Source organism: Megalobrama amblycephala, linkage group LG20 (genome assembly GCF_018812025.1).
Source record: "Megalobrama amblycephala isolate DHTTF-2021 linkage group LG20, ASM1881202v1, whole genome shotgun sequence".
Taxonomy (NCBI): Eukaryota; Metazoa; Chordata; class Actinopteri; order Cypriniformes; family Xenocyprididae; genus Megalobrama; species Megalobrama amblycephala.
The window spans coordinates 9,227,139-9,239,451 of NC_063063.1; the positions used below are offsets into that span (position 1 = coordinate 9,227,139).

Sequence of the window (12,313 nt, forward strand, 5' to 3'; positions counted from 1 at the left end):
AAAAACGTCAACGTTTTGATCGTTTGACATTATAATTATGATGTCTATTTTGACCGTGAAAGAGACCGGAAGTCCGGAACAAAAATCTCTTTTGTTATTGGACTCTGATTGGACCTGTGAAAGGAGGCCGGTCCCTGTTTAGAAAACTGCAACGCCATTGGTTAAGGATGCAAAAACCCAACTCTACCGGACAGTGATTGGCCAGTGACTTTGGCGGGAGGAGGAGATATATGTGATTTGAAATTTGAAAAGCAGTTAGTGAGGTTCGTTGTTATAGTCGCGCGTGTGGTAGTGGGTTAGTTCAGGCGCTCAGCCACAACTTTAATCTAGATACTTTGAGGAATCATCTGTAATTGAGCAGGGCTAGTGATTTGACAGCAGTAGAAGACAAGTCTGTATAGATTACGGTTGAATTCGTACAGTTTCGTTCTAGAGGTGAACAGTGAAAATGGCAGGAACAGAAGGACCCCTGAAGGTAAATTAATTTATCCTTATGTTATGATGTCTATGACATTCATATGTATTTTAATAAAGAAAAATAAGATGAAAGAATACTTGAAATTATCGATGAGCGGCCTGTAAATCTGCACGATACAGTTTGATATGGTGGTTTTGTTCAAGTAACGTTACTCATCAAAGTTTTTTTTTTTTTTACTCCAGTATAGCGTTCGACGACTGTCATCATATGGGTCGTGCTTTGCTAGAGTTTAGCTGTTATGTTTTTTTTTTTTCACTACATTAGCGAGCGTTTTGTTTTTCCTTGGGTTGCACATTGCGTTGTTCTGTATTTTATGGTACGTTTCTGCATTGCGTTTTATACTGACTCGTTTGATGAGTCGAATTCATTCAAATGGATGCCTGATGAGTAACGTTAGACCCTTACAAGAACGTTGCCATAGTAATTACAGTTTCCGCTACATTACTGTTGTTACAGTAAACTGTAAACTGGCTATCCTAGTCACCGAAAAGGTAAAAAGAAAACTAAAATATCCCTTCACTACCCTCCCCCCTTTTTTCTGTGGCTGGTGGTCTCCCATGCCTGTTAGCTTTGAGGCTAAACCGTGTAAGTTACTCCTTAATGCTGGCCAGAAACTTTTTGAAGATGTTTGAGGTGCATCTTAAACTTTACAGTCATTCTCCTTTGACTAGTAAATGGTCCACAAAATTGATGACACTGTACTCTATCCATTTTTTTGTTCAAAATACTTTCTGGAATAAGTCCCTCATTCCTTAACCTTTGTATTATGTTCAGAATTTGGTATTTTGGTATGATTTTTAATGGAGTATTGACACTAATTGGATTAAATGCAATTCACCAAAAATCACACTATTAAAAAAAATAATAATAATAATGTCTTTTAACATTTTAAACTTTTTTTTTTTTTTTTTTTTTTTTTTTTTTTAGGATTGTACTTAACTGTGTTCATAAGTTGAATTTTATAAATAATATTATACCCCTTTTTGAACTTAAAAAAAAAAAGTGTGGAAAAGCATTTCTTCTGTGTGCCTTCCTGAAGATCATGGGTTCAATTCCCATTACTGAACTTGAATGAACTGATGATAATTTACACCTGCAATGTAAATTTCTTCTAAGAAAAGCATCTGCCAAATGCATACATGTAAATACCCAGTCAGGGTAGTTGAGAAACTGGCATAAAATACATAAAAAATGTTTTATTTCAACTCTGTGCAACTGCCTTTAACAATGAAATGTATTATGCTCATAATCGTAATAGAAATTTTGTATACACGTTCCACAGTTTCGACACTTTGCAGGCGTTTTCATGACCGTAAATGAGAAGGTCACAAAATTTCAAGAATACCATCCACTCAAGTATTTCCGTCAAGTCAAAAATCAAAATGGGTCAAATGAACCTGCAACATAATGTAACGCAAAAAATTACTGGACCGTTTGCTGTGATGTAACCTATTGTCTTTTGCCCCACATCCTCTATATCTCGTACATATATTCTAATACAACTTCCTTCTATCAATCTTACCATGCATCATAATTGCTGTAACTTTTTGTGTGTCTTTTAGAGTTTGTTTGAGAATAAGGCACTCAGTAAGCCCAAGAAAGATGAGAAGCGGCTGTCTGTGGAGCGGATCTATCAGAAGAAGACCCAGCTGGAGCATATCCTGCTCCGGCCAGACACCTACATTGGCTCTGTGGAGCCTGTCACTCAGGTAGGGACCATCCATTTGTGCTGAGAGGTCATAATGTTTATCAGGACCACCTTCACCCATTGTTTATGAATAGCGCATACTGCCCCATGATGTTTCATTAATATTGTGGTCTCTCACTTTACTTAAGCAAGAAGTCTTGCTAATCTGTACTGTAAATGTCATGTGTATATTAATCAAATTAAAACACTGAATCTGCTTAATCTGTGAAGACCAGCTCATATTTCCTAAATCAGACTTTCAACACATTTCATTCAATTTTATTTTAAGTTTAAGTCATTGACCCAACATTTCTTCACTTTCTCTTTTGTGTTTAGCAAATGTGGGTGTTTGATGAGGATGCAGGGATGAACTGCAGAGACATCACATATGTTCCAGGACTCTACAAGATCTTTGATGAGATTCTGGGTGAGTTTTGTCTTTTGGTATAGTGAATGTCAAGTAGTCTGCAGCTAACCGTTTTTACTAATGTACTAGTCTTACCATTATAAGAACGATTAATCGAGTATTCTAGAGGTCATTGTTATGATTAATAGCTTTTATTATACAATTGAGTTTTTATTGTATTAGGCATGTGCTAAGATTAAAGACAAGATGAAACTATCTTTGAATATAATGACCTTTGCTTAAAGGGGGGGGGGGGGGGGGTGTGTGTATCACACACAGTTTCTGTCAATCTCGTGTTAATCTTGAGTACCTATTAGGGCTGGACGGTTATTCGAAAAAGTAATCAAAACTGAAATTCCCATGTCTGTTTTTTTTTTTTTTTTTTAATCCGGTTAATACTTACCCATTAAAAACATACTACCGCGTGTGTAGCCACGTGACTCCGCCCCGTCCAGTCAATGGCATGGAAGCAACACGGAGGTGAATGCCGAGTCAACACACAGAAACGGCGGAGTTGTGTCAGTTGTATGTTTTACGGTTTGGATATTCAAGCGATTAGATGATCGGATGTGTATTATTATATCAACAGAAACAAAATAATCGTTCATTAATCATAATCGAGGTAACATGTTTAATTAATTAAGGTTTTGATTTTAGGCCATAATCGTCCAGCCCTAGTACCTATAGAGTAGTAGTGAATCCTTCATATCTCCGAAACGTCTTTAGTTTTATCATATTTATAAAGGATACATACGCTGTACCGAGTCTTTCCGAAAACAGCCGAGCACCTGGAGGCATGCTGTGTGAGCGGAGCTAAAGAGTGACAAGCATGTGCAGCTTTTGTGTAGCGATCGTTTGCAAGCTATCAATGGTCAGCTAAACAAATGTATTTAAACGCACACAATACACCATCGCATTATCCATGGTTAACTTTTAAATCACTATAATGAATATAGCATATAGTGAATGATAATTAATGAATTTATGAATTCACTACGTTCCTGTTGTTTACATTATATGCACTTAGGCGCCTATTGCAAACAAAACAGACATTTGAAGCAGTTTTACTCACCACCTGCGGTTCCGACTCATGACCGGGATTAGTGTTGTCAAAAGTACCGACTTCGGTACCTAGTCGGTACTGAAATTTTAAAAACGTGACGCTTTGAGCGCTGTTGAGTGGATTCGTAAACATCTCTGATTGGCCGTTGTTTTCACGGCTCATCGGATATGTCTGTGATAAGCTTCAATGATCAACGCTGTAAAAACGTTGTAAATAGTCATCAATTAATCTCTTCACTAAGCGCTTACACAGATACACACGGGAGCGTTTGAAAGCAGGCGTCTATCGCGGATCGGTCCACTGTTAGACGCCTGCTTTCAATCGCTCGCGCTCCCACTTTCAAAACGCTTTCAAATTCAAACACTTCCGTGTGCTTTCAAATGCTCCCACGCGTTGATCATTGTAGCCAATCACAGGCATATCCGATGAGCGCACCAACACAATGGCCAATCAGAGATGTTTATGAATCCGCTCAACAGCGTCACGTTTTTAAAATTTCAGTACTGATAGGTACCGAAGTCGGTACTTTTGACAACACTAACCGGGATCATTACTGCTGTGACCGCTCCATCTTTCAGTTTCAAACGATCTGTAAATCCAGCGTAGAACTGGGCCTTGTTTATAAAACCATAAGCGCCGATCCTGAGGGATCGAGCAGCCATGGAAAAACACGAGATATTCTCCATTCATTTTAACCAATAAAAAATTAATTGCAACTATCAGTTTCTATGGCTATTATTTTAATAACAAATATCAAGAGTGCATTGATGTAATGCGTGAGCACAAATCTCTCAGCTCCACTTAACACTGGGTTCTTTGGGAAGCAAGGTTAACTTTCCCTCACAACCAAAAACACACTTCTTTCGTGACATTGTTGATTTTGTGGTCTAAAAACAAAGTGACAAATCTGTCCTGTGAAGGGCTGCCGACAACTTCCATAAAGCCGAACGAAGCATGTTGATGGGCTTGTTCTTGCTCTCTCGCTCTGGTCAATGTGTGCACGCGCTCTTCCGGGAGAAGTGCCCATACAAGGAATTCTGCCCTTTATTATGTAATACTACCCATACTCAGAAAAAAAAAATGTATGAAGTTTGTGAGCAATCTGAAGAGTATTTTTGGCACAGAAATACTGTTATACATCCAACAAGTGTAGGGTTGGGAATCGAAAATCTATTCCAATTCTGGAATTGGATACTTAAGGTCAGGAATCAGATACTTGTTATAAAATTAAAATTTCCCCTTGTCAATATCTATCTTGCCTATATTGGCATCAAAACTAGGAATCGATAAGCAGAATCGTAATCTCTAAAATTCAAACGATACCAAGCCCTACTCAAGTACATATTTTCTTTTTATATATTATATAGGAACAAAATACACACAACACAAATTACATGCAAGACTCTGACAGCATTTTTAGTATACTTTCTTTTTTTTTTTTCTTCTTCTTGTAGTACATAGGCTTCCCTTTTGAATTAAGTTTAAGAAATTTGAGTTTTAAATTGTTAAAGGGATAGTTCATCCAAAAATTAGAATTGTCATTTTCTTGCCCTCATGTCATTTCAAACTCGTAAGACTTTTGTTACACAAACATGAACGTTTTTATTGGAACCTGACTGATATCTGTCTCTCCATTGAAAGTCAATGCAAACAAAACTTTAACAATCATAAAAACATGTTAACATTAATCCATATGAATCAAGCACTTCAAGTCTTCCGAAGAGACACACTCACTTTATATAATAAAGAGATTTAATTGAGGTTTTTATTCAAGTAAATCAAATATTGTAAAAGCGAGCATGTTTGAACGTTGACTCAGTATTAGCCTTATAAAGAAGACATGCTCAGATGACTACTTCTTGAGTGTAATATTCTTTGTTTCATAGTGAATGCTGCTGATAACAAACAGAGGGACAAGGCTATGAACTGCATCAAGGTCAACATTGACCCGTAAGTACTGCTCATACTCTGGTTGTTCAGTGGTGTAGATCGAGAGGATGGCTAAGTGATTTGTGTCCGTGTGTGCAGAGAGAATAACACCATCAGTGTGTGGAACAACGGGAAGGGTATTCCTGTTGTCGAGCACAAAGTGGAAAAGGTGTATGTTCCTGCCCTGATCTTCGGCCAGCTCTTGACCTCCAGTAACTATGATGATGACGAGAAGAAGGTCACAGGTGAGGTTGCACTGGAAGTGATTGGATTCATTTGAAAGCTCTAGACTTAATGGAGATGTGTAATCATTTGTATTGTCATCAGGTGGCCGTAATGGATATGGTGCGAAGTTATGTAACATCTTCAGCATTAAGTTTACTGTAGAGACCGCCTGCCGAGAGTCTAAACAGTGTTTCAAACAGGTAAGCCTGATACCTGACTACTCAAAGCATGTTGAATTCTCACAAATGTTTTTTTTATAACCTATGTTTTTTATATATATATATATATATATATATATATATATATATATATATATATATATATATATATATATATATATATATATATATATATCATTTTATGATGATTGAATATTATATCTATTTATTAATAATACAAGTATACAGTATTGTTTTGAATATTTGAATTATTAATCCAAAACAATACGAGGTATGGTATGCTTATTTGTATTATGATCATTGATCTATAACAAACAACTGATTTGCTTATAACATGACACCCCCATGCTGCCATATTGGGATTCCCACACATCCTTTTGAACAAATAGGAAATCATCTGATTGCAATAGTGAACATTTCCTAACGAGTCAGGATTTTATATCTGAACAGGGTTTTTCCTGCATTGAAAATATTTTGGTAGCTGCCACATTGAATCTTTGTGCTGCCAAAGATTTATTTGATAATCTAATAAAACTATACCTAACGTTCTGCAATACCTGTATCCGCTGATAGCTGGCTGCTTTAAAATGCCCCTGTGAGTGTTTGAAAGTGGTCAGTGAAGAGCATGAAAGGTTTCTATTTACGTGTTTTTGCAGAATTTTGAGCTTTGTAGCCATTCAGACATATCTGGTAAACGGGTGAAATAGGGATGTTAATTGACGATAGATTGTCAATTATATATTTAATCGATAAAACGTATTGAGCGTCACTTAAGCAGGTTCATGCAGGAGCATGCTGCTCAACCGCGAAACATGTAAAGCAGACATGAGTAAAAATTAAGCGAGCGCACTGGAGTTATGTTTGGTACCATTTTAAAGCTCAAGTTACACCTTCATCGTGACTAAAAGTTTGCGTGTGCTTTCGCAGCCTTTTGTTTTGTGCAAATGTAAGTGTTAACATTGTTTATTTTGTGTAGGCCTATCTATATTTGATTTGTCTCATATAGGTTGGTTAAGAATTAACTCCGTAGTAAAGCGTGTAGGTGATCAGCTTCAGCACATGCAGCTCAAACAGCAATGCACAACTAATAATGACTATGATTGGGACTGTCATATTACATAACAAAAAGACCCGGTTTCACAGACAGGGCTTAGATTAAGTCAGAATTAAGCCTTAGTTCAATTAGGGCATTCAAGTAGCTTTTATAAACGTGCCTTAGGGGAAAAAAAAACAAAAAACAGTGGTTTCTTATGGAACAGCGGCAATGCAGCGCTTCCATGGTTACCGCTGCAAACAAAGCAGTGCTGCACGCTTATAAAAACTACTTTAAAATGCATTGTACGGAAGGAAGATGAAAAGAAAATGCCATCAAAACTTTTCTAAACACAGTCAGTTCCCCTCAGCTATACATTCATATTAACCCCCGCCCCCAAATGTATCGTGATTCATTTGTCATCTCAACCGACTTGAATCGTCACGTTTTAATCGATTTTCAACCGGTTCAGGATGCATCGTTACATCCCTAGTGCTGACAGTGATTTATATTTTAGTTCATGAATAAATAGGATAAGTTAATATTAAAAACTGTTTCTTTGCATGTATTTTGGATTTATTGTCAGTACTTGGATCCCATGTTCACATGGGAAGGATATTTTGTACTGGGTGTGTGAATGTCCGTGTTTGTCCACCACCGCTGAAGACCATTTTTGACCCAGGAAAAACCCTGTTTCTATATTTTATGTCCTGCATAAAATAACCATAAACATTAGATGTTCACAGTAACAATTTCTATACCTATATCCTTAAAACTAATCTCAATAAACGTTTCTAACCAGGTTATTTCAGGTCAAGGTATCTGCATTTAGTAGTTGACACCCTCTGGTTATGGGGATATCAGTACGGCAGCTCGAACACTTAAATGGCTTCACTGCCTGCTGGCAATCAAGTGTTATTTGGAGATCAGTGATTGTCATACTTTAGCTATAATACAGCCAAATGTGACTTAATAGTGTCAACCATTGATCAGAATGTGATGTGCCTTATCTTGAAATAAAAGTGGTAAAAGTTTTAATCTTTTCCCCAAAGACATGGTTTGATAACATGGGCCGAGCAGGCGAGTCTAAGATCAAACCCTTCGATGGTGATGACTACACCTGCATCACATTCCAGCCGGACCTGGCAAAGTTTAAGATGCAGGCTTTAGATAAAGACACTGTCGCACTGCTAACTCGACGAGCATATGACATCGCTGGATCCACTAAGGGCGTCCGTGTCTTTCTCAACGGCAAGAAACTGCCAGTGAGTAGATGATTGGGTTTTGCTCTTGACCCCATTAATTTTTCAGTTGTTTGTTTATATCACTGTATTTTTCCATCCAACTTTAAGTTTCTTTATTTTTCAGGTGAATGGTTTCCGTAGTTACGTGGACCTGTATCTGAAGGATAAGGTGGATGAGATTGGTTCTCCCCTGACGATAGTCCATGAGAGTGTAAATGAACGCTGGGAGGTGTGTCTTACCCTTAGTGATAAAGGGTTCCAGCAAGTCAGCTTTGTTAACGGCATCGCCACGACTAAGGTAAATGTGTTCAGGTTTACAACATGGCATTGTGGTTGGCATAACTTTTGATTTTGCTAAACTGCTTGATTTTGACAATATTTGCAGTGAAACCTCATTTTTGTCCCTCCATTAAGTTTGTTTACCCAAAGCTTAGATGCTTCAAATTCATAAATGTAGTAATAGTAGTAATAATAATCTATGAAAATCTAGCCATTTAATCCAAGTCTACTGAAGAGGCATGATTGATTGACAGATTTAATTGAGGGATTTATTCTCATTTGAACATTAATGCACAACAAATATGGTAATTGGATGCTCAACTGTACTTGCTTGACATAAGAACAAACCCCGTCAGTTTCGTTTAACTCTTACGGAATCTGATATGCCTATGTGACAAGACTGAAATCAAGTCACATTTAATATAGTGCTTTATACAATACAGACTGTTTCAAAGCAGCTTCAGAGTAATAAACACTAAAATAGCATTATTTTAATGTTGAAAAATTCAGTTATCATTCAATTTCAGCTGTGAAGCAGCTCTAAAAAGACTGTCATTCAACGTTCCATATCCACCAAGCAAGATGGTCTGTTTGTGAGTGCTACAAAGTTATTTAACAGCAGTGGCCCTGTGCACATTACCAAAAGCTAGTTCTTTGCGCTGCGATGGCAATAAAATAGATTTAAAGTGAATCACGTTGATGGTATGTGACTGTTTGTGTCTGTCTGAACGGATGCATTAACAGCCATTCATTTAAATTAAAATATTAATTTTTTTTACTGACCAATTAAAATTTGCTCTACTAAGCCCCTTCTCGTCAACTATTAGGGGGCAGCCCTAGCAGAGTCCACGGCACAAATACAACCATAACAGCACAGAGGAAAGAGATCAATGCTTTTTTTCCCCCCATCCTTCCTAATCTGTCAGAGGGAGGTCCTTTCAATACAGTGTTTTTTTGTTTCAGGGTGGCAGACACACCGACTATGTTGCAGACCAGATTGTGTCCAAACTGATTGAAGTGGTGAAAAAGAAGAACAAGGCTGGAGTGGCTGTCAAACCTTTCCAGGTACATCCAGATTATGAGCAAACCTGATAAAACTCAAAGATTATGGCTCTCTGGTTGACCTGGTTAAACTCTGTGTGTGCAGGTGAAGAATCACATGTGGTTGTTTGTGAACTGTCTGATTGAGAACCCCAGCTTTGACTCTCAGACCAAAGAGAACATGACCTTACAGCAGAAGAGTTTCGGTTCGACCTGCTCTCTAAGTGACAAGTTCATTAAACAGGTAAGAAATGTGACACTTTAATCATTCATTTTGAATCGAGCCATACTGAATGAAATCATAGGATAATAGTAGTAATAGTGCTTCATGTAATGCTCCTCTCCAGCATTTGACAATTATTGCTGCCATGATCAATAGGAAACAACAGTCGAATTTTAGTATGCATGGTGTATATATACTGGCAGCACATACAGTTAAAGGTTAAACTGGTTTGCAGGTAATAGTGTTGTCAAAAGTTCAAATACTTTGATACCAAGTCCATTCTGAAGTTTTAAAAATGTAACCATACCAGCCTTTCTGTAGTACCGAGTTACCATCTCAATTCGGTCCCCACAAATAGGTGGCAGCTTTTAAACATTTCCATGCCTATTTGTGTGAGCTCCCTGAAATGGGTCTCATGCTATTTTAAGTTTATTGTGCTTATTGGGAGTAATAGAATAGGCTAACATGCTTTAATGTTCCAAAAACACATTACTTTTGACATACTGTACATTATTGCAACTTCTCTAGTCCCAGTTTTCCTGAAACGCACTGATTTCTACAAAGCCCCTCCTTCCGAAAAGCTCAGTGCACTCTGACTCGCCAGCTGACACAGTGCGTTGTGATTGGCCAAACACCTCAAGCTTGTGTCTGAAATGTAACTCCCCTTACCATAATTGCGATTTTTGAATGAATGAATGAAAATAAATATATATATATAATTTATTTCAAAATCGTCGTTTATATATTTTAGTGTCGAGATTTTAAGCACCGTTTTTTAAAGAGCGCGTGCTCTAGTAAGAACAAGCCTATGATTGAATCTGGAAATAAAGCAAAATAACTGAGAATTAGTCATCAGATGCCATGTCCGTAAATTATAAAACAAATATAGCATTAAGTTGATCTTAAATGGATTCATTTAAAGAAGTTATTACTCCACCACCTGCTTGACATCATTCACAAACATGGCTGAAGGACAGGTTTGCGACAATGCGGTTTTCGGGAAACAGTCATGACTAGCTAGTTGATTTTGTTCAACGATGCATCGTACTATGGTAGTGAAGCAGCAAGTTACATTGTTGTATGGGAAATGCACCCTCGGTTGAAATCGCATTCCATGAGGCACTGCAATATGACCGAAAGGGCACTTTACTATTAGCAATTATAGGGGCAGGGGCTCAAGCCAAATAACAGGCAAACAAAAAGCATTAATAGTCATTCATTTTAGTTAATATATGCTATGATAAATGATATGGATATTTATTCTTTTACGTGTATATGTAGACTTTAATTGGAATATTAGGTCAAGAAAGTCATGGAAATGTGTAAATGTAAAAAAATGCGAAAATGTCTATGAACCCTGGCTGTGAAACTCCTGAGTTAATTGACCTCTGTGTCTTGTCTCTAGGCTAATGGCTGTGGAATTGTGGAGAGCATTATGAACTGGGTGAAGTTTAAAGCCCAGGCTCAGCTCAATAAGAAATGCTCTGCTGTTAAACACACTAAGATTAAAGGAGTACCCAAGCTGGATGATGCCAACGATGCAGGTAACAAGAGGTTTGTTGTGCTCTTATGATCTTAGGATTGTTCTGCCTGGATGTTTTCAGGATGGTTTGTTTGTTTCAGGTGGGAAGAATTCCACTAGCTGCACTCTGATCCTGACTGAAGGAGACTCAGCCAAAACTCTGGCTGTGTCGGGTCTTGGTGTGGTGGGACGTGATCGCTATGGTGTCTTTCCTCTGCGTGGTAAAATCCTCAACGTGCGAGAGGCGTCACACAAACAGGTCAATAAAAAAACCTAAGGCTTTTATTTACCACTTGGGTCATTTCAATTACAGACTCCACAAAAGAAAAGTGTTGTGTGTTTTTTTTTTTTTTTTTTTTTTTTTTATATATAAATGGTTGTCTATTAGCTTTGTCGTGTTTCCTTTCATTTAGATTTTCTTGGCTACAAAGCTAATGTGAAGATTCACAGTTGTCATGTAAATCTAAGGGAATTTGTATTGATTATTAGTATCCATAGATACCACTATTACACTTTAAGTTGTCCATGTTAAAGTGGAATTATCCATTTAAGTACTGTCTAATAATAAACATGTTCTTGCTTTAGGGTTAGGATGAGTGTTTGGTGTAGGGTTAATTGCATGTAATTATGATTCATTTATAGTTATTACTAAAGTAACTACATGTAACGTGTAACAATGACACTGTAAGGTAAAGTGTTACCTAGATATCCTATGGGCTGATATATATAAGCCATCTGCCATATTAAAATGGTCAAAGCTGGTCTGTGAACACTCAACCCAGTTGACTGTGTCTGCAAAGTAGTTATCCACTTTTATATAATATATATGATATGAGCAATGTCTGAAATGTGAGTACTTGTGTAATGTATGTTAGCTTAATGGCTAATTAAATAGCATGTTAATTGAGAAATGTGCAATTTGCCATTTTAAGTTTCTCTTTTCCATATAATGAAAGTGAATGGTGACCACAACTGTCTCAAATCCCCATTTACTTACTTTGTAC

At 37.3% G+C, this 12,313-nt stretch overlaps 1 protein-coding gene across 1 annotated transcript in view; it reads left to right on the plus strand.

Annotated features, from left to right (window-relative positions):
- Positions 1-234: 234 nt before the first annotated feature.
- The window catches only part of top2a (DNA topoisomerase II alpha), a 29,671-nt gene continuing 17,592 nt past the window's right edge, over positions 235-12,313 (plus strand). The window contains exons 1-12 of the mRNA XM_048170375.1: positions 235-475; positions 2,041-2,187; positions 2,502-2,592; positions 5,521-5,584; positions 5,663-5,808; positions 5,891-5,988; positions 8,053-8,265; positions 8,369-8,542; positions 9,487-9,588; positions 9,671-9,808; positions 11,193-11,331; positions 11,411-11,568. Of these exons, the coding sequence (XP_048026332.1) occupies positions 449-475; positions 2,041-2,187; positions 2,502-2,592; positions 5,521-5,584; positions 5,663-5,808; positions 5,891-5,988; positions 8,053-8,265; positions 8,369-8,542; positions 9,487-9,588; positions 9,671-9,808; positions 11,193-11,331; positions 11,411-11,568 (1,497 nt within the window). The 5' untranslated portion in view covers positions 235-448. The remainder of the gene's footprint in view (positions 476-2,040; positions 2,188-2,501; positions 2,593-5,520; positions 5,585-5,662; positions 5,809-5,890; positions 5,989-8,052; positions 8,266-8,368; positions 8,543-9,486; positions 9,589-9,670; positions 9,809-11,192; positions 11,332-11,410; positions 11,569-12,313) is intronic.